This window comes from Bombus bifarius, unplaced genomic scaffold (genome assembly GCF_011952205.1).
Source record: "Bombus bifarius isolate JDL3187 unplaced genomic scaffold, Bbif_JDL3187 scf7180000008045, whole genome shotgun sequence".
Lineage (NCBI taxonomy): Eukaryota > Metazoa > Arthropoda > Insecta > Hymenoptera > Apidae > Bombus > Bombus bifarius.
Genome location: NW_022884411.1, coordinates 281,716 through 303,796, shown reverse-complemented (window position 1 = coordinate 303,796; position 22,081 = coordinate 281,716). Strand labels below are relative to the sequence as shown.

The following is a 22,081-nucleotide window of genomic DNA, read 5'->3' as shown; positions in this document are numbered from 1 at the left end:
TTTCCGATGAAAGATGAAAATTGAATAGTGGCGAAGGTTTGCTCGCCTCCGAGCGAGCTTTTAGTTTCAGCGAAAAATGAAAATCGATGAGGGGGAGAGAATTTAACGTTGCCGAAACGCGACATTTAAACGCGTGTAAAGTTTGAGAAACGGACAACCGATAAGCCGATGAAAGTGAAGAAATTCCATAAGCAGCAGTGTGGCGATCGAACGTTAAAATCGTTTTAACGCGGTAAACGATAAACCGAGCGAGTTACACGTGGTCCCCTTTCGTCCCTTTTAAGTCTCAGGCGGCGCATCGCTCGATGGATAGATCGGTGCCGAGAAGCACTTACGCAAGGCCAGAAGCCGTAAATTCGATTACAAGACCGGTGTGAATCGTAGGCGCAGTGTCATAAAGGTCGATCACGCGGTAACGTGCCTCGGAACGGTGGTCAGCTTTTATGGCAGTATGCTGCTGCGTATCTGTCTGCCGAAAGAAGATTCATTCGATGGTAACAGCTCCCGCAATCATCAAGGTGACTACTCTTTTATTCTTCGTTTTCCCTGCCATTCGAAACGGTTTGCAAACGTACCGAGGTTTCGCGCTTTGCCTAACACTAGAACTACCACACCAGTCAAATTGACTGGTTTTACAATTTTATTTTTAAATTCCTACTTTATGTTATATTTTTTTCTACGATGATGTAATGACTCCCAACGATAACTAAAAGAATAATATAATGAATTTTATTTAGTACTTTATGTATTCAAACTGAAAATAATTTTGTACTAAGACTACTTATAACAACACCAGTCAAAATAACTGGTACTTGTCAAAATGTGAAAAGGTTTGGCAATCTGTTTATCGAACCCCAATTAACCAGTTTCCCCGTTTTGTACAACTTCCCACACGATTTTAACATTTTTGCTGCGTATCGTTCAATATGCTGGTATCAGTTGTCAGGAAGATTCCGGATCGATCGCTAAATTGCTAGATGCTGACACTAGCAATACCACACCAGTCAAATTGACTGGTTCGACAATTTTATTTTTAAATTCCTACTTCATGTTATTTCCCCCCCCCCCCAATGATGTAATGTCTTTTGCAACAATAATTAAAAGAATAATATAATGAATTTTATTTAGTTCTTTATGTATTCAAATTTAAAATAATTTTGTATTAAGGTTGCTTATACCAATACCAGTAAAACTGACTGGTTCTACAATTTTATTTTTAAATTCCTACTTCATGTTATATTTTTCCCCCAATGATGTAATTGCAACGATAACTAAAAGAATAATATAATGAATTTTATTTAGTTCTTTATGCATTCAAATTTAAAATAATTTTGTATCAAGACTACTTATACCAATACCAGTCGAAATGACTGGTACTTGTCAAAGTGTAAAAGGATCCTGCAATCTGTTTATCGAACCCCAATTAACCAGTTTCCTTGTTTTGTACAACTTCCCACACGATTTTAACATTTTTGCCACGTATCGTTCAATATGCTGGTATCAGTTGTCAGGAAGATTCCGGATCGATCGCTAAATTGCTAGATGCTGACACTAGCAATACCACACCAGTCAAATTGACTGGTTTTACAATTTTATTTTTAAATTCCTACTTCATGTTATTCCCCCCCCCCCAATGATGTAATGTCTTTTGCAACAATAATTAAAAGAATAATATAATGAATTTTATTTAGTTCTTTATGTATTCAAACTGAAAATAATTTTGTATCAAGGCTACTTATACCAATACCAGTAAAACTGACTGGTTCTACAATTTTATTTTTAAATTCCTACTTCATGTTATATTTTTCCCCCAATGATGTAATTGCAACGATAACTAAAAGAATAATATAATGAATTTTATTTAGTCTTTATGTATTCAGATTTAAAATAATTTTGTATCAAGACTACTTATACCAATACCAGTCGAAATGACTGGTTTTACAATATTATTTTTAAATTCCTACTTCATGTTACATTTTTTCCCCCAATGATGTAATTGCAACGATAACTAAAAGAATAATATAATGAATTTTATTTAGTCTTTATGTATTCAAATTTAAAATAATTTTGTATCAAGACTACTTATACCAATACCAGTCGAAATGACTGGTACTTGTCAAAGTGTGAAAAGGTTTGGCAATCTGTTTATCGAACCCCAATTAATCAGTTTCCTCGTTTTGTACAACTTCCCACACGATTTTAACATTTTTGCTGCGTATCGTTCAATATGCTGGTATCAGTTGTCAGGAAGATTCCGGATCGATCGCTAAATTGCTAGATGCTGACACTAGCAATACCACACCAATCAAATTGACTGGTTCGACAATTTTATTTTTAAATTCCTACTTCATGTTATTCCCCCCCCCCCAATGATGTAATGTCTTTTGCAACAATAATTAAAAGAATAATATAATGAATTTTATTTAGTTCTTTATGCATTCAAACTGAAAATAATTTTGTATTAAGGCTACTTATACCAATACCAGTCGAAATGACTGGTACTTGTCAAAATGTAAAAGGGTCCTGCAATCTGTTTATCGAACCCCAATTAACCAGTTTCCTCGTTTCGTACAACTTCCCACACGTTTTTAACATTTTTACCGCGTATCGTTCAATATACTGATATCTGTCGTCAGGAAGATTCCGAATAGCTCGCCTAATAGCAACACTAGAAATACCACACCGGTCAAAATGACTGGTTTTATAATTTTACAAATGTGTCAACCCTCCTTTAGGGATCATAGTCCCAGATGGATTAACATTAAAATGTACTACGTAACATGGAATTCCTTCTGTAAGAAAGCAATAAATCGATAAATATAAAAATATTCTATTATTACGTATTTTTTAAAGACCAGTCATTTTGGTTAATTGTGGTAGAAATAGCTTCTACTGTAGTAGAAGTTAGTAGTTCTACTGCTAATCTCTATCGAACTGTTCAGTTTTCTTCGTCTCTTCTGTTATTGTTTTCGCGCCTCCTGTCCTTTCTGCGTCCTCCAAGGACTTTAGTCGTCAATTTCGCTGACACTTGATATTTCCATCTCTGTTTATTTATTTATTTATCCTGCTTAATTTCTCGAGTATGTTTCTTTGTGATTGCGAATGGTTTCCTGGTGTCATCGCGGGTCTTCTATTATCGTCACAGGCCTTGGTAAAGTCCAAGGTCTAGAGGCTACGTACATAGATTTAGGTGTGTGGACCAAATTCCTTTCGCAAAGGCGTATCTTAAAACGCCACAATTGCCTGCAGCCAACCAATCGCCAGGGTTTAAAGGGTTAGCTCGATACGTTGCGCTGGCTCGTCGCTTTAAGCCGCGAACGTTCTCGGTTACCAGATATTTTCCCTCTCGTCGTCTTAAGCGGACGAACACGATACTCGCCTGCTATCGAATATTCCAATGGAAATTTCAAGTCGACGAATGTTTCTCTGTTCCGTCGAAAAACGAGGAAAATTAAAAAATATACATTTTATTTTTATTTTATTAATTAGATGTTTGGAAGAAATTTATCGCAAAGAGGTTCCGTACCTTCTGCTACGACTACGTCGGTGAAATCAGTGAGAAACTGATTGCGATAATCGAGCCACAGACTCTATGTAATAAAGGTGCAGCACAAAAGATTGTTAAGAAGGTCAGGTCGATAAATGAGAACACGGATGGTCGGAGAAACGTTATTTTTAACTGCTGCTCCAGCCGGCTCTTTCCTACTCCTTGTGTCCGATAGGAAACGTCTAGTCCACGACCACGAGGAGAGTCGGGAAGGCGCCGCAAAGGAAACAAGAGTAAGCCGAGCCGCGAGATTAGCCGCAGCTTAGAATTATTAACGCGTTACGTTGGTCGCTGAATCGGTCGAACAAACGTATGGAATTACGCTAACTGTGCCAGCTTTCGTCCACGTATCGGAATACAAGGAATGCCACGGTTGCCGTGCGAACGTTCAATCGCGAAGCAGGCGTGACATAGGTCAACGAGCTCTCGAATCGAGTCGCTAGTTATTTTTAAATATCGACGTCCACCGAACGTACCTTTGCTCTGGCCGACCTTCGCGTTCATCCCACGAGGAAGGAAACGCCTCCGTCCGGCTACTGTGGCCTGCACCAAGCTAACGCGGCTTAAATCGTTGACGATCGGTAACTCGCACTATCCACGGTTAACCTCGTGGACGATCGGTAACTCGTAACGTCCACGGTTAACCTGGTGGACGATCGAGTGCGTGGTCGAGGACGTCAGTCGGCAGACCTGACCTATCGGAACGCGATAACGGCGACCTATCGATCGCAGCTCGATGTCCGGCGAGAAATTGAACTCGCCTTAGCCGAGCTTCGATCATGCCAGGGAGTTAAACTTTCCATCGATCGGCTCCTCGCGCCGAATCCTATCGTGTCGAACGTGACTCTGGCTTCCTCAGTGGTCTCGAAGTCGACTCTCTCGAAATGGCAAGAATTCTTTCTACTCGCAGAGGGGAAGAATCTTTCGGAGGGGAAGAAACACGCGTTCCCCGTAGCCACAAATAACAAACGCCGCATCGATTTTCACGCAGCTTTTCTCTGTGCTTGGAGAGAGGTCAGAGAAGAGGGAGACAGAGTGGTGCGAGTTTGTAGGTTCAGGTTCAAGGTCGCGGCAGCAGGAACCAAGATACGTGTGCGTGCGAACGTGAGTACAGGCCGTAGCGAGCGGTGGACGAGGAGGAAGCCCGGTCGATGCTGGAAAACCTCTTTCCTTCCACTTTTCCCGACGACGATGGCGCAGCGCCACCTCGGCCACATGCCAGCCACCCCTTTCTCGCTTCGCGGCGCCTCGTCTCAGCGATCCGCCGCTATAATTCCAACGTTTCCAATCCTCCGTAGACGAACACTGGATAACCGATTATTTCTACCGTTTGCTACGTCCTCGTGGCAGAGGCGTGCAATTTTTCGCGCTACGTACGAACCGAGAATTCGTATTGTACGCGTAACACTTTGCCATTCTCTGTGGTTAAATATAAATTGTTCGATGAAATCGATGTTGATTTATTGCTCGGTAGTTTCCTCGTCGCTGACGCTCGATGCACGGATTTTGCAAAAGCGTGGGCTCGTTCCGGAAATAACGGGAACCTTTCGAGGCGGAGCATCGAGGCAGATTCTTTGATCGGTCGTAATTCACGTCGCGATGTCTGTCGACTTGATAATTTATCAGGCCGTGGCTGTGTAGCCGATGAGATCGATCAATAATGCAGCCGCTGCTTTTCGTTAGCTTCGGTGGTAGGCATGGACGCGCCTGACGAACTCTCGTCGAGTCTCCTTGCGACTCGCAACTTGTTCGATACTTGGTATGGTTCGCGACCGACGAACCACGCTTTCGAATCCAAGCGCCATTCCAGGCGACTCGAATCGACACGCAGAAGCAGGTTGTCGGGCAAACTCGTGGCACACGAGATCGAGCTGACATGCCCCGTTGGTCGATAAGCTGCCGCTACGACCTAGGCCTCGGCGAAGTTGCGCTGGTCCGGTTCGCGTCTCCGCCAGCTGCACCGCCAGCTGACAGCTTCTCCTCCCTCTCTCTTGCTTTCTCTGGCCGATCGGCTGAAGCTCTCCGCTCCTCGGCCACCCCTCCATCTTCCTCCCTCTCGCCATTTCCTGCTTCTTGCCATCTACTTTCATCGGTTCGCGGAGGAGCCCCTTCAGGGCTACATTTCACGGCCGACTGACACTTGTTGCATCCACAGCGTCCACCAATGGCCGGTCGTTTTTCCGTACGCTCCTCTCCGAAGCTGGCCGAAAAATCCGCCGCCTCCCGGGGGACGTGGCGAACCTACTGGCTTGGCAACTAAGCGATCGCGGGTTTTGTCAGTACCGCCTAATGACAAAATCCGCGATCGCTTAGTTGCCAAGCCAGTAGTTCCTTCATTCCCAAGGCCAGCACGACGAAACGTCCATCATCGCTGCAACTGTAGGACGCACGGTAGTTCGCCTAAGCAACGAACAAGCGGAGATCATTTTACCGCGGAAACCACGACCTTCTTAACGCGACGTTCTCGAGCGGCGATCGAAACGACACCGTTTCCAGCCCGCGGCCACTGGCTCGCAGCGTGGCGTGTGGGAATTGCACGTAGGATCGCGAGATCGTTGTAGCCGCCGTGGTCCCGTCCCGGGAGCAGCGCGCGATCCGAGTCGCAGGGAGAAGGGTAACCTTTCGAAGGATCCGTCGTCTGGCCGCGACGTATGGGGTAGATATCGACCGGCGGAGATACTCCCCGCTGCCCACCCCTAACAGCGCGGGCATCCCCTCCACGTAGGATGTGCGGCTCTCTGTCTGACGGCCGGTGGTTGCGCTACCCTCTCCGTCAGTTTGGATTTTCGAGCTGTAAGCACGAGCCGAGCGAGCGAGTGTCACTTCGGCCCGGAATGCCATGCCCGAGGCCGCCGCTAATTCCTCCGGGAAGTCGTTCCTTCAACGGGCATCGGGCAAAGTTCTCCGTTGGTTACGCCGCTCCCTGCGGACCAGCCATCAGGTGATATCTGTGGCACGGTCGTGCCAGTGTCTGCGTGTGGACGCGAACCAACCGGTGCACCTGATCCCCGACACTCGGCGTGCACCAGATCTCGTCGGTGAAATCGTTTGCCTTTTCGATCGCGGCGTTCCCTCCTTTCAGACGTGTTCGTTAGAACGCGAGATCGACGCGTCGTAAGTGCACTCGTTCGCCCGATACATTTTTCCCTCGTCCAGCCACCCGATGCCAATGCTTGGCCGAACATCGTTGCAGCATGTAGCAATCGTCGGATCGAGCTGTTCCGTGACGTGTCTCGACCAGTCGGGCTGCTTGCGAATTGCCCTCTAACGAACATAGTTCCGAGTGTTGCAACGACTCGATCAACCGCCACCGACCATGTTTTAGTGCTCTCGAGTGGCGAGTTTCTTTTCTTATGTTGCGTTGCTGGATTATCGGAGGTAATTCGAGCGTAGCAAGACCCGGGCAGAGGCTGGGACAGAAACGGCGCAGCATCCTCGGCGGAAACAACCGTTTCGCTTACGTGATTTACGCAGTGCACGAAACGCGTGCATTGAATCGAACGTCGTTGCCAGCTGCGGCTCTTCGCCATACGTTAGCCGATGTTGGCGGTCGTTAACGACAGCTGAGCGCTGCCTCGCTGGCGGAATTAATTTCACGTTTCTCCGTTAATAGCCATTCCGCCGTTTCCCCGCTTTAATTCCTCGCACTCTAATTCCCATTATCGTAAAAGGGTTCGAGCATAAAGCAAACGAAAGGAAGACGAGGAAGAGTGGAAACCAAGTGCACCAGTGAAAGGGAATTTCGCTCTGCCATTCAAATATCTCGGTTCCGTCCTGAAAGTAAATCGCTTGGTACGCGAGTCGCCAGCCAGCCAGTTTCCTCCGTATCTCACTGGTAATCGGGAATAAACTTTTCGTAATCGCGACTATCGTTTTCCAACGATGTGACGCTGTGTTGTTTTCGGAAGAATCGCGCGAGAAACAGCCGTCTTTTTTTCTTTTTTTTTTCTTCTTCTTTTTAAGGAACATGCATCGAAAGTAAAAGGGTGATTCCTGTTTCGAGACACGAGATCGATGACATTAGGTTGGACCGATCCGATCGTCAACGTGATTCTTTTCTTAGACGCGCGTAGGTTCGATCGCTTTGATGGGAAACGATCAAAATTTTCCTCGCGCCACCAGGGTCTTTGACACAAAACGATTTCGTAACGGCGTTGACGAGGGATGAACTCGAGTGCATCGTTTATCGAAGCGTTCGCTCGAAAAATTGCAAACAAAGTTTTCACGGTTCCGCCTGAAACCGGTTTTTCAACTTGATCGATCGTTTTTTCACCTCGTTCCTACACACCACACAGTCTCTTTCTCTCTTGTTTCCCTTTCGCAAACTCGGAATCGTTTTGCCGGCTGGATCCGTCCAACGTGCCGATCTCCGTCCCTTTCGATCGACCCTTTCTTTCCTCGTACGTACACGCTGTAACGACGTTTAACGTGTTGCAAAGCTGTCACGGTATTAGCTCGTTGAGAGTAAACGTCGTTACTGGAAGGTGTTGAGATTCTCACCTTCCGAATAGATCGATATTATGCAACTACCTGTAACGAAAGCAACGACGGGCTGGTCGTTCGTTGAACGTAGCGAACTCGTTAAAAAGAAAGTTCGTCGGCAGCAAGTTGATGAGAATTTGACGAAATGCGATCGTCTACCTGTTCAAATAGAAATCACGTTCGACGTTGTATCGGATAGAAGCGAACTCGGTCGTGTTTTCTCGGCTACGGTGAAAAGGCGAACAGACGATTTATTGGAAACAGCTGGATTTGAAATAATATTGTTGTTGTTTTTGTACCAGGTCGACGGCCATGGCGCGGAAACGGGACCGGAGCTCGACGAGGAAATGGAGAAGGTTTTCGCGATGGACACCGGAGAGAAGTTCGACGTAGCCCTGCTCGGTTCACCCTCCGAATCGGCTGGATCCGATCGAGATCGAGAACGAGGACCATCGTCGCGATATGGAGATCGCGACTTCAACCGTACGTGATCCTCTGAAACCTTCGTTCGTGTCGAAATTCCATTTATTGGCTTGGCAACTAAGTGATTGCGGATTCTGTCGATACCATCTAATGACGAAATACGCAATCACTTAGTTGCCAACGGAGTATTTTACGCTGCCACGATTTCACCAGCGAAACGTACGCAGCTTTTGTAGCTTTTGCACGTAACTCACGATGGCAATAATTCATCGTTTCCGATTCCGGCACACAGAAAACAGTTACGTAAATCAATTTTTCTCGCGGTCCAAGGTTAAAACAATACTGCTACACCGCAACATTATTTATACTTTTATATAATATTGCCAACGAGATTCTTGCGTCTTTCTAGTCCTATTTTATTCCCCGGTTAATTCGTACGTGTGTCGTAAATCACAGATGTTGTACGTATATTTTACGGGGATTACGCGACAGTGGGATGTTAGGGCAATCGCTTAACCAAACTGCCAACACCTTTGCTCGCGTAAAAGCGTATTCGTTCGATGGTTTTATTGCAGAGCATCGGAAAAGAAGCTATCCCCATCCGCACATGCCCTTGAAAAGCCTTCATTCCAGGTCTATGCGACGACACCTTTCACCGTAAGTCATCCTCCGATAAGAGAAATCGAATTGCCTCGTTGATAACGACGGCGTCTTACGTTTACGTACGAATCGTATTGCGAGCTTCGCGATTTCACTTTGAGTTAAAATAGCAATTAAATGGCCAAGTAAAACAGTGAAGGAAATGGCGCGTGTTTCGTGTCTACAGCGAAGGATCCACGACGGAGGTTGGCCCGGAAGAAGAGAACGGCCAGGTGTTGACAGGAAATGGCGGTGGACAAGATACGGACGCGATGGACAACGGATTGTACTCGTCGAGTGTGCACAACGTGGATGAAGAGACGACCGAAGAAACGGAGAACGTAGCGAGCAGCGAGAGCGAGGCGCCGATCTCGGAGAGGGCTGCTTCCGGTATCAGCGACAGTCCAACCATTGGCAGTCCGCGAGTACAATTCGAAAAAATCAAGGAAGAGGAGGTGCCTACCTTCAAAAGGGACGAGGTACCGAGCGTAGGTGTAGCTGTGAACCACGACGAAGATCGCAAGTGTCGCAGGCATCAGAAACACGAGCACAAGTAAGTCGTAAGCGTGGAATATCGATGAATTTGCAAGGTCGCAATTGTGACACAGGTAAAAGAGGCTGGTAGAAAGTAAAAAGGCTGGATTTTGTGGAAACACGAACAGAGAGAAAAATCGACAGGGATCATCCGTTAAAACGTCGGACGAATTGACGATAATTTGCTCGTAACGACCGATCCGGACGTTCCTGGCTAATTTTCATACGGCACGAAAGCCGGTTCAACGTCGTCGTGTACATCGTATTTCAGCAATTACGTACACGAAAGCATCAACCGCGATGGTCCCGCGTTACCGCCAAAGAAATTAGTCGGAACGCAAACGCGACGATTTTCATATGGCATTTGTAAGCTCGGATTACTCGGTTAATAACGACCATATGTGTCATGTACTCGATGTCAACGACCAAACAAACGCTGTCCGTACCGTCCTATTTCTGTATTCTTCGGCACAGTTGCGTAGTTGTCTAGGCGCGTGCAAATTGCCGCATATATTCGCTAACTATGTACCGCACGTGTCTTTCGAATCGAGAGAAAAACCCGCGCACGTTAAACGCTATTGGTAGGAGCGGATATTCGATTCTTTGATTAATGTACCCAGAAAGAGAGGACGCGAAGCGAGCGAGGGTGGGGACATTTCGGCGCGCTTTCAGCGTTAGACGGTTCTATGACATAATATTTAGCGGAAGGAATCGCGAACCAATTTGCAATTATTGTCTAATGCCATGGCCTTCGGCCAGAGTTTCACGCAGACTTTGCGAGCGCCCAACAACAGTCTGTTGCTTGAGGCCACTGTCTTCGTGCTGTTCTAATTAATCCGATCGCGTCTCCGTCTCACGGTGACCGCAGTGCTACGTATGTAACGATCTCTTCTTTCTTCAGCCATGTCCTTGGGTTTCGATTATCGTCCGGACCGCTACACCCTGCACATCGGTCATGTGGAACAAATGAAAAAGTACTTGTTTGAGTTTCCCTTAACATACGATAGACGTGCGTGCGAACGCTTCGGCACATCTCATCGATTTTCTAGTCAGATCTCATCGATATATATGTGTATATATGTATATATAGTGCAGCGCTATTAAAGATTCGCAGCGTTTCGAATACTCCGCAGAAACGCAGTTTACACGTGTCACAATCACGCACCCACTCTTTAAATATCAGGTGATGAATACTTGTCCCGCGACTAACGCTTGCTCTTGATTTGTGTCGATGACGAGATAGACCAACTGCCAGCACAAAGCACGAAAACAGTTCTGGCACGCGCACTCCGAGTTAACGAAATAGACGTTATTCGTAGCTGCGCTCGTCTCTTGACGAAACATAAATCACATTTGCTCTAACCCTGACCGACGATCGCGATATAACAGCAGCGCACATGCGACGCAGTCGTCATCGATAGCGGCAGAACGCGTAACAAATTGGTTGAATTGTACGTTGCAGAAGACACCATCACAAGTCGCGCAAGTACTCGCTCCAAGAGGACCCGCAATGGAGGAAGCGATCGGGAGCCGGCCTCCCGGATGGCTCGAGCGTCTTCACCAGGAGAGTGAGCGTGCAACCGGAAGAGGCGAGTACCCTGCAGGAATTGGACATCGACGACCTGGAGTCGCACAGAAGCGACGATCCGCGGGGAATGAGGCGGCACAAGGCCGCCCATTCGACGGTGCAGATCGGCCGCAAAAAGGAAGGCGGCATACCTCACGATACTTTCAAGAAGATGTACGACCATTCGCCTCACGAGGTGTTCGTTCAGCTGGACGAACTGTACGGAATGGGCGAGGAGAGAGAATGGAGAGAAACAGCTCGGTGGATCAAATACGAGGAAGACGTGGAGGAAGGCGCGGACAGATGGGGCAGGCCCCACGTTGCCTCCTTGAGCTTCCACTCTCTGCTGAACCTACGTAGATGCCTGGAGACCGGCGTGGTCCTTCTGGATCTCGAGGAGAAGGATCTGCCCGGTCTGGCGTATAGGGTAGTCGAGCAAATGGTAATCGAGGAGCTGATTCTAGCGGAGGATAGGCCGGTAGTGATGAGAGCTCTGCTTCTCAGGCACAGGCACGTTCACGATCACGATCGTGGCTTCCGATTTGGCGGCAAACGCAACTATTCCAGCTACACCAGTCTACAGGTAATTGTTCTTGCCGCCAGAATCTCCTTTTCACGTTAGACGAGCTGCTCAAACACGGTCGCTCTCGAACGATACGTAACAATAACCGTGCGCCGTGTCTCTAGTATCGAACATCGTGTACGGTTCTCGATGTTCGTTTCGTTCCGTGATCGAGACCCGAACGATCGTAGCTATTAGGAAAAAAGAGAAGATGCTAATCTCAACGTTATCGTGCGAACGCGTGTTCCAAGTCGATAGACTGCTTCTAGCTGTAATATTAACGTGCTCGCTCGATCAACTTTAAGCTGTGATATTACTAAAGTTTCCGCTATATAAATAATTGAACGATGCTAAAGAAAACTTTATATCGTGAGAAATAATCAATAGAAATTCGTAGAAGCGGCAGGCCTGACTGACCGTGTGCCCTAATGTTGTTTCCACAGTCCGTCTGTCTGGAGGAAGAGGACGCTGAACGGGAAGCCTCTGAGAACCATGTAACCCAACATGTAAATCTCTCGTTTCCCGACTTACAAACGCAGAATTTTCAACCTTTATCGCTAGTTTACGGCTTGCCCACCATCGATCATATATATGATATATATATATACATACATATACTATACTTTATATTCTACGTACCGATATTTACGCATTAACATCTTTCGGCATGAACTTACAGGGGAAATGAGTGTGTCTTCCCAATTTTTTCTCGTCGCTTCCCTATCTTCTCCCGTCTGATCGTGTGCATCGGGAAAACGTCTCACACGCGGATGCACATGTACATTACGCGGGAGAAATCGTGTCAATGTCCATTTTCATAGATAGCAGAGTATCGATCGCGGTAAATAGCGTTTCGTATTGTTTACGCGTATAAGCAGTAACGCGAATTAGTTTTAGGGAGGATGTCGTAGGAGAATGGCATCTCGCCGTTTAACTCGTAGAACTCTACCTTATTCCGTGCGATTTGTATTTAGCGCAACACCTGTAAGTCCATGGGTATATATGTCGTCCCACCATTGGCTTGCGATTCTTTCTTCTTTTTTTTTTTTTTTCTTTTTTCACACTTACGTTCGTCGTTCACAACGAGCTTTCTCAATATCCTTCTTTTGGTATTTTCGAATACCAAACGTGGATACACTGTTGACACACACAGAGCCAGGACGGTGTAACCATCGTACGCTTGGTCGTTACGTACCGATTGCACTTTCATTCATTGGCATTTCACTTTTCAGATCGATGCTGTTTCTCTTTATTCTGTTTTCATCCTCTTTAGTAATCTTTTCTTTATTTGTTGTTTTTTTTTCTTTTTTTTTTAATTCTTGCCTTCTTCGTTCGGTATGTGTTTCCTTTGTGTCGTTATTGCATTACGTAGAACTGTTTAATGGTCCCTTTTACGATTTTGTTCGTTTCTGTACGGATTCTCGCTTAGTATAATACATATACCTGTTGAACTTTAAGTAGCATTTTATCCTGCGGTATGTATCTCGGACTGTCTGTCAGGGTGTCTGCGATTTTTCCTCGAGCTTAAAACAGAGGCGGAGGGAATGGAACTCGGTACGCGATCCGACAGATCGTTTTGTTAATTGGATAAGGAAAGGACGATCGCGTAGAACACGTCATCCGCCTCTGCGCGAGGAAAATTCTCTCTCGCTTGTCCGATTAGGGACGGAAATCCTTTTTTGAAAACCTCTGCCTGGTCCAAACGCATCGTATGCATACACTGCAAGTGGCCGGGACGTTGTTCGAACGATTGTAACTTGTATTCCTGTTCTATGTAGAACCTGAACGACACGAAACCAAAGATCGTATCGTCGAACTTGGCCTTGGACAGCAACCACACGGTGGTCGATATGAAGGAGGAGCTGACGTACACGAGCAGCAACGAGGACTTGAAAAAGAGTCACAACGACTACATCCTGAAGAGGATCCCGGCTGGCGCCGAGGCGACGGTCGTGCTGGTCGGCGCGGTCGACTTTCTGGACCAACCGACGATCGCGTTCGTCAGGCTCGCCGAGGGTGTGTTCATTCCATCGATCACGGAAGTCACGATACCAGTAAGATTCATGTTCACGTTGCTGGGGCCGAGGAACGCTGACCTAGATTATCACGAAATCGGTAGATCGATCGCCACGCTGATGGCCAATACGTCGTTCCATAAAGTCGCGTACAAAGCAAACGAGAGACGCGAGCTTCTGTCCGCGATCAATGAATTCCTAGACGACTCGATCGTTCTGCCTCCTGGAGATTGGGAGAGACAGGCGTTGTTACCTTTTAACGAGCTGAAGGCGAAGAGCGAAGCCATAAGGAAGCGGAAGGCCAAAGCGCTCGAGGACAAGACCAAACAGATTCAGAACGAGATGGCTGTGAAGAAAGGTAAGACGACTTTAACGTTCGACCAACGAGATTCAGCGAAAAAGAATAGGCACGCGTGATTTATCCGCGTCTTGTTTGCCACAGCTCTTCTTGCCGGCGAAGAAGAGAAGAAACCTCCCGATGACGACGATCCGCTTCGAAGAACCAGACGTCCGTTCGGTTGCCTCATCAACGATATCAAGAGACGCTATCCTTACTATCTGTCTGATTTCACCGATGGCTTGAGTTCGTCTTGCCTCGCAGCGGCTATCTTCATGTACTTCGCGGCCCTCTGCACGGCCATCACGTTCGGTGGCTTGATGAGCGACAAGACGCACAACGTTATCGGCATCTCCGAGACATTGATTTCTGGCTCGTGGACCGGGGTGGTGATGGCTTTGTTCTCCACTCAGCCACTGGTCATCATCGGCACGACCGGCCCCTTGTTGCTCTTCGACGAAAGCTTGTACAATTTCTGTCTCGCGAACGGACTAGAATTCCTGACCGTGAGAGTCTACGTCGGTATATGGATGGGCATCATAGCCTTGGCGATTGCCTGCGTGGAGGGATCCGTGCTGGTCAGACTCTTCACCCGGTTCACCGAAGAGATCTTCACGGGCTTAATCTCTATTCTTTATATCGTTGAAACGTTTATCAAATTGTACAATTACTTCGTGAAGAATCCGCTGCTAGACGAGTACAGTTTCATCCCCGAGACGAACGAAACGTTTTACGAAGAGCTGAACGTAACAGAGATCAAGGTCGTTTCCCCAAAGACCGGCGAAATAATTAGCATTTCATCGGACAAACCTCAAACTCTGATACCATCGCATAACGCCGCTGGCTTATTAATGAACCAACCAAACACGGCCTTGATGTGCACTATTTTGTGTCTCGGTACTTTCCTCGGTGCTTATTACCTGCGTATCTTCCGCAACAGTCATTACCTCGGACGAAGTGCTAGAAGAGCTTTCGGTGACTTCGGCGTGCCCATCAGTATTGTCGTATTCGCGTTGATCGATTATCTGGCCAAAGTGAAGACGGAGAAGCTACTGGTTCCGGAGGGTTTAACACCGACTATGCCCGATAGGGATTGGATCGTGTCACCAGCTGGCATACATAAACCTATTCCTCTATGGATGGCTATGGCTTGCATCGTGCCGGCATTGTTGGTTTATATTCTTGTTTTCATGGAGACTCAAATCTCCGAGTAAGTAGTCGTCTTCGTCTTCTTCCAACAGATCCGTTATAAACCCCTTGCCTTATTAAATATTCCCTCTTGTTTCTTTTTTATAGACTCATCATCGATAAGAAAGAACGTAAATTACGGAAAGGTAACGGGTACCACATGGATATAGTGGTAGTGTGCTTAATGAACGTCGGCTGTGGTTTAATGGGCGCCCCGTGGTGTTGCGCTGCCTCGGTTCGATCGCTGACACACGTCTCGGCGGTGACGGTTATGTCTCGCACTCACGCTCCCGGAGATAAACCGCACATCGTCGAAGTGAAGGAGCAACGAGTGAGCGCCCTATTAGTCGCCGTGTTGATCGGCATAAGCGTGTTGATGGCGCCGCTTCTACGACGCGTACCAATGTCCGTCCTTCTGGGGGTGTTTCTCTACATGGGTATCTCCTCGACGAACGGTGTTCAACTGTTCGATCGTGTGAAATTGTTTTTCATGCCGGTGAAACACCATGGCACGGCTAATTACGTTCGGCGCGTACAAACGTACAAGATGCACATCTTCACCCTCGTACAAATTCTGTGCCTGGCTATACTGTGGATCGTGAAAAGTACCAGGGCGGCCTTGGCGCTTCCGTTCTTCCTGATTCTCATGATACCTCTACGAGCTCAGATGAGGCATTTTTTTACCGCCGCAGAGCTAAGGGCACTCGACAGCAAAGGATCGGAACACGAGAGTACCGAGGACGAGCCAGATTTCTACGAGGAAGCTCCGTTACCTGGTTAGATAGTGCCTTATTCGACTTGTCCAACAAATACTTCCCCTCTTTCCTCCTCTATCCCCACGCCCGCATCGTTTTCTTCTTCTCCCTTCTGTCCAAAGGATCTATTCGTGCTTTCTGTTACTTCCAATTCCTGTCACGTATCAGAGCGACTCTGAATACTACCGCGAATTCTTGAAAAAAAAAAGAGTCTATTTTCGTGAAAGAGCAAATATGTATGTATACCAATGAATTAAGAGGGAGCGTAGATAAGAGATAAATAAGAGGGGTCTGATTCCCAATGGTGGTGTTAACTCGTTAAATTCGTAAAGATTATTTTGTACTACAAAATTTGTAAATAATCGAGGATGATGTGAACAAGATGAAACGAAAAGATGTGTTATCACGCCTGCGTCGGATATGTGTAGGTACTTGAACAACTAAATTTTATCAAATCACAACCATCGAGAGTCATTGCTTCAGTTTGGATACAAACTAATTAGAATCGGTATAGTTTGTTGTCGAAGAAAGTTCATTTATTACGGAGTAGGAAATAAAATGCAAGCGACATTCGATACCTACATACTATCTAACATAATCGTAGTGGAAACTTCAAGATTCGTTTCATCTTCTTTTCGACTTGGTGGGAAAAAAGGTGCCTCTGAATGCCTCTACACAGGACGGTGATGAACGACACGTTGCTCAGGAAAATTTAGGCGTAAAGGCACGAGATGCGAGAGTGCCAAATCAAAAGGTCATAAATTACAAAATGGTGCTGGTCCGTCTATGCAGAGCTAACGTAGACGAATGAAAACTAAATCTTTTATAAGGAAATGTTCGAATAGTTGTCATTAGTTGCTCTCATCGACCGATATTAAAAGTCTTACATTACAATTTGTTTAGGACCGTATCTCGTTAGCACGACGTGCGAAGAATTACAATCATTTAGCAATATCCGTTAAATATGTGCTCCAATATTAATCACTATTCCTAGATGAAAACGATATTTTATAAATAACTTAAAAACGAACTTGAATGTTACAAACGTAAATAACGACAGATTTCATTATATTTCGACTATATGTACTTAAACGTCAAATTTATTGTTCTGCCAATTACAAATCGATTCTTTTCCCATGGAAAATTTTCTTCTTTCGTGAAAATCTTTCCATAAATATGTAGTTTCTTAGACAGTAGAAGTTATATTCGTATGCCATTGGCAACACTTTAAGTCAATCCCTCGTATTATAAATAAGAGTAAAAATGCGGCAGTAGATTTTTACGCAATAAAAAATATTTATACATTTGTCTGTATTGCATGATTAGTTCTATTATAATTCTTTTTTACTATATTTTTTGAGTGATAATGTCGTACGACATTGAAAATTTTTAATATCTTTTTCATATTTCTTGTTCGCTGAATATATTTGATTCTAAAAATAGCATAAATTTATTTAAGCAAACAAAGAACTACTCCAAACACACATCTAGAGAAGCATCGTGTAACATTGTTAGATTCAGGAAAAGAATATTTTGATTAGTAGAGTAGGGTTAAAAGAACTCTACATATTTCTGAGAAAGCTTAGATCGACTTTAAGCCATTTTTACATATTTCAAACAGAGTTTATTTAAATTTGTCGTCGTATATTTATTTAAAGATAATATATAAGCAAAATTAACATTGACGAGACCTAACTGCGCCAGTGGTGAAGTCTTTAAACGTTCGCCTTTACTTATATACTTTATTTCATAACTGATCAGTATTGGCAATTATTTTGTGGTGATTGTTAATTTTACAATAATAGTTGATGTTACAAATGAATAATTTTTAAACTTTAAACAAGACCAAGCTATAATAATAATAATAATGATAATAATAATAATGTCATCGTATGTTGAATACATGCAATAAAAAGAAATTACTAAAATTAATATTTTAGATGCTGTTATAAAAAAAAGAAAGACATTCTATTTTAATCGGTTAAAATATTTTGCTAATCCGCTGAAGTACTTTATTAAATAACACTCAGACCTAATCTTAATATTTCCATAAAGAAAAAATATATATAATCGCATTACTTATTATTTGTTTATACAAAAGTACGAAAGCTACGAATCAACAATAACATTGCGCTGCATAATTGTGATAGAGGGCCAGAATTGTAAAAACACACGGTAGTAGTACTTACGAGCATGTACTATTAGCATGAAATAACACAGAATTTCATTAGATATGTCTAGACATTAACATGTTATTATATACATACTACTGATATTACCTATATTGAAAGATTATCATGATAAGTATGAATTGTTATGAATTCATAAAAGAATTGTAAATAATCTAGTTGTCATACAGTATTAAAAAGTAATAATTAGTAATAGGCTCCTATTAGATGGTTTATGCCTTATATTAGAAAACAAACAAATAAAACATCTTATTTCCCCTCCATTTTGTAGCCTTTTAAAATTACGTCCTTGCATTTCAAATTCAAGTTTGTAATCGTTATGATACTACATTGTTTCTATACTTCCATGCTTATTCATTGTCACTTGATTGTTGTTTATTCTCTTAATGTTTACTTAAAGTTCATGACACATTGGAAACAAAAAATATATACTTTTATTACTGTATTGCCAAGTATCAAGAAACTAGGCGACTATATGTAATTCTGATGTACAAAATGGCTTCACCTCAAAAATTGGCAACGAAATTTTGTAACATATCACCCCAGATATTAAAAAACGTGGATGGAAGGTAGTACAATACTAAAGCAACACTTGTTTGCAGCACTTGTATAAAGCATTCACTTGTTTAAATGTTGCATTATCATAGAACTTTGCTAAGTCCAAAGACTCCTATAAAAGAGACATATAGAAAAGGTATTGAGAAGAGAAATCAACTGTCTCCTTTTAATATCGATACTCCCAATAGACAAAAAATATTGAAAAATGGTCTACCCGCTAAAACTGGTACATGTCTAGGAAGTGGAGGATTTGGTACTGTGTATAAAGCATTGTATAAAGGTAAAATGTCATTAGTATTTTTCTCTAATTAATTATTATCAGAACTAAACACATTTGAATACTAAATTCTTGATAGGTGATCAAGTTGCAGCTAAAGTGATGCAAACAAAAAAATGTTTCAATACATTGAAGGGTGAAGAACATGCTTCTTTGTTAAGACATTCTAATATCGTGAAAGTGCTAATGATAGAACAAGGTGCTTCTCTATCTTTAATAACAATGGAGTTATGCGGCCCTACTTTACAAGAATATCTAGAGGAAACGGTCTTAACTAAAACCAAAAGAATTTGTGTATTAAAGGACATAACTTATGCTTTGCAATTTTGTCATAACGCTGGTGTCATTCATGCAGATGTCAAGCCTAAAAATATATTACTCTCTGCAGACGGTCAACCAAAACTTACAGATTTTGGTAGTTCCGTATTAATAGAAGAGTCAAATGGAATTAATAAATTTCACGTATGTTTTTACTATATAATCATTTATATCGTTTATTAAGAAAAAGATCTTTTTTCTTAGGGTACACCAGGATATGCTGCTCCAGAAGTAATAAAAGAAAATAAACTGACTCCTGCAGCAGATATTTACTCTTTAGGAATTGTAGCTTGGCAAATGTTATTTAGAAAACTGCCATTTGCTGGATTACACAGTCATACGATTATTTATCTTTCTGTGAAGGGACATCGCCCTACAGATGATAATATCGATGATGAATTTCAAGGTGTCTATAAAACATTGTATAGACAAATGTGGTCACAAAATGCTACTGATAGAATTACAACCAACGAAGTAATAAGCAAGATCGATATGCTACTTTGTTCTTAATATTTATTTGAATTATTATTCTTAATCGACAGATATTTTTAATATTCTGTAGTAGATACGCGTAAATTACAGATCAAATTTTTATTGTACAAAATATACCAGAGAAAGTTACTTTTTTACGTGTCAGGCATTTCTCCACCAGGTACAAGCTGCAAAAAAACGGTTTGTTATATAAAACTAGCAAACTGATAAATAGTTTTAATAATAATTGTATTCAAGAAGGTATTTTAAATCGTTAAAAGTACAAAAATAAATTAACCATTGTGATATTGCTTCCGTTAAGCAGTATTTGATCAAGCTTGGTGACTCTTCGTCCCTCGGGTGTTGCTTCGCTTTCTGTCACATCTTCGAGCAGCATATTTACAAAATCATCAAAACCTAACAAGGTGCCGACAATTTCTTTATCGTTTTTCATAATAATATGTATCCGAGAACCGATACATTTGTCAACTAATTCTGAAAATTAATGAAAATTAATTATTAATAATATGATAACCAAAACAAAAAAGTGAGGTTAAATATAAATTTGTAAACAAGGCGCATCTTACCTAAAGGCAATAATGTTGATGGATTTGTACTGACAGAACTCGTCATAATGTGAAAGCGTTAGTGAGATATAAGATAATTAAAAATAAAAATAACAGCACAAGTTATTCTTTATTTCATCGAGAAATAGCGGGAATAAGATAATACCTGAAAACACCACCGAGGTGCCATCTATGCTATAAGCAACAATACAATCAATGTTCCAAAATCTAGAACATGTGTAGGCGTAGGCAAATAATATCTGTTAATCATAGTAAGAAAATGATAGTCTTATATGTATACTATCGTTTGATTAAGTTAGAATTTTTGCGATTATCTACCACCGAAATATTCCATCACACATCCTGAATGAATTTTTCACTTTTCGAATTTTCATAAATTTCGAATTTAGTATCAACTTGTCAACTTGTAAGTAGGTAAGTAAAACCGTATTGTACTATAAATCTCGTAAAAGCACAAACAGATAGCAATGTTTACTCCACCTTTAGATTATTTCGATATTTGTACGATATTTTGTATTTGATGTAGTTTTTACGAATTTCTACGTTCATAGATCGCCTTACCATGAAACCACTGTTTACGGTGGGGATTCTTCTGTCCGTGCAAGTACCAGAGATTTCCTCTCTGTAAGTACCAATTGCTAACGCTTATTCTAGGAAATACATATATAGGGAAATTACATGCATAACTTTGCCAACCATGGAAGTCGGTAAAGCAACATCAAAATTTTGGACGTTGACTGAAGTATTGTAACCTGTATAACTTTTTATAAGTTTGATAATCGCAATCATGATGAACATTCATAGTATTATATTGTTACAGTATTGTTTGTACAAATGATTGAACGACTCAACAATCTCATGCTTTATTTTCATCGCAGTGTAACATATTTTTTTTCACGAGACAATGCAAAGCATACGCAATATTTAAACAGAGACTAACCTCCCTTTCGTTAAGGCCACATTATATGCAAAATTACGGGGAAACGAAGAAATAGAACGTTTAAAACGATTGAGAACACTAGATGTCATGTCGTGATCATTTCAATGGCTTTAATGAAATTGCGCGTCATTTTTGAAAAGAACGATCATAAAATTGCGAGTTATCTACCTGGAAGAAAATTAAAGGGAGAAGGTTGAAGGATTTTGTACCTGTGACCCGTCATGTGACCTGTTTTCCTCAGAGGGACGTTTATTGGTCAATGCCAGCTTATATCCCTGACGAACGCGCAAGAGCGCAGGTATATCCTTTCTCGTATGCCCCTTCTTTGCGAAAGGATAAAGCGGCTTCGTCGGTTCCCGTTACGGCAGACTTTGGTCGTAGCTCGCGAAAGAAAGGTGGAACGGCAGAAAAATCTACGAACGAGCACAGTGTGCGGAAGAATCGTGTGAAGTAAAATTGTTATTGTGCAAAGTGGACGCTCCCAGGTACTTGTGTGCATCGTGTTTACCGCGCATGGTCCGTCCAGAAGAACCACCCTTCTTTTTCTAATTACTTTAATTACAAAGAGCAGAATAATCGTCGTGTACTGTGTGTCTGGTGTTTTTTTAAAAGATACGATACAACAATATTCATAGAATCGAGTAAAAATGGCGGCTTGAATCTGATCGGCGATTAGATTCGTGGATTGTTTC

General features: G+C 43.0%; 3 protein-coding genes across 5 annotated transcripts in view; 2 read left to right on the top strand and 1 right to left on the bottom strand.

Annotated features, from left to right (window-relative positions):
• The window catches only part of LOC117207720 (band 3 anion transport protein), a 46,717-nt gene extending 28,216 nt beyond the window's left edge, over positions 1-18,501 (top strand). Inside the window, exons 1-9 of one of the 3 annotated variants that reach the window (XM_033448180.1) lie at positions 6,319-6,488; positions 8,332-8,512; positions 9,028-9,109; positions 9,279-9,644; positions 11,088-11,775; positions 12,198-12,260; positions 13,533-14,127; positions 14,212-15,316; positions 15,403-18,501. In XM_033448180.1, the coding sequence (XP_033304071.1) occupies positions 6,387-6,488; positions 8,332-8,512; positions 9,028-9,109; positions 9,279-9,644; positions 11,088-11,775; positions 12,198-12,260; positions 13,533-14,127; positions 14,212-15,316; positions 15,403-16,075 (3,855 nt within the window). In that variant the 5' untranslated portion in view covers positions 6,319-6,386 and the 3' untranslated portion in view covers positions 16,076-18,501. Of the gene's footprint in view, positions 1-6,318; positions 6,489-8,331; positions 8,513-9,027; positions 9,110-9,278; positions 9,645-11,087; positions 11,776-12,197; positions 12,261-13,532; positions 14,128-14,211; positions 15,317-15,402 lie in introns of those variants that run through there. The other 2 variants (XM_033448181.1, XM_033448182.1) reach the window with 2 other exon arrangements.
• A 69-nt stretch (positions 18,502-18,570) lies between these two features.
• LOC117207727 (serine/threonine-protein kinase mos) lies at positions 18,571-20,550 on the top strand. The gene is made up of 4 exons (XM_033448195.1): positions 18,571-18,807; positions 18,886-19,076; positions 19,153-19,535; positions 19,596-20,550. Exons 1-4 carry the CDS (start codon positions 18,725-18,727, stop codon positions 19,899-19,901), a joined length of 963 nt encoding a protein of 320 aa, XP_033304086.1. The 5' UTR covers positions 18,571-18,724; the 3' UTR covers positions 19,902-20,550.
• LOC117207725 (U6 snRNA-associated Sm-like protein LSm5) lies at positions 19,885-20,997 on the bottom strand. Its single transcript, XM_033448192.1, has 3 exons — positions 20,450-20,997; positions 20,161-20,357; positions 19,885-20,050 (listed from the first exon to the last, which is right to left on the bottom strand). Exons 1-3 carry the CDS (start codon positions 20,493-20,495, stop codon positions 20,018-20,020), a joined length of 276 nt encoding a protein of 91 aa, XP_033304083.1. The 5' UTR covers positions 20,496-20,997; the 3' UTR covers positions 19,885-20,017.
• Positions 20,998-22,081: the final 1,084 nt, after the last annotated feature.

Excerpts from the sequence above, each read along its gene's own strand:
- LOC117207725 (XM_033448192.1), bottom strand. The coding sequence starts at position 20,495 with ATGACGAGTTCTGTCAGTACAAATCCATCAACATTATTGCCTTTAG. Across the intron at positions 20,358-20,449 it reads ATCAACATTATTGCCTTTAG|AATTAGTTGACAAATGTATC; the intron begins GTAAGATGCGCC and ends ATTAATTTTCAG. Across the intron at positions 20,051-20,160 it reads ACGGAAGCAATATCACAATG|CTTGTACCTGGTGGAGAAAT; the intron begins GTTAATTTATTT and ends GTTTTTTTGCAG.
- LOC117207727 (XM_033448195.1), top strand. The coding sequence starts at position 18,725 with ATGTACAAAATGGCTTCACCTCAAAAATTGGCAACGAAATTTTGTAAC. Across the intron at positions 18,808-18,885 it reads TTAAAAAACGTGGATGGAAG|AACTTTGCTAAGTCCAAAGA; the intron begins GTAGTACAATAC and ends GCATTATCATAG. Across the intron at positions 19,077-19,152 it reads GTATAAAGCATTGTATAAAG|GTGATCAAGTTGCAGCTAAA; the intron begins GTAAAATGTCAT and ends AATTCTTGATAG.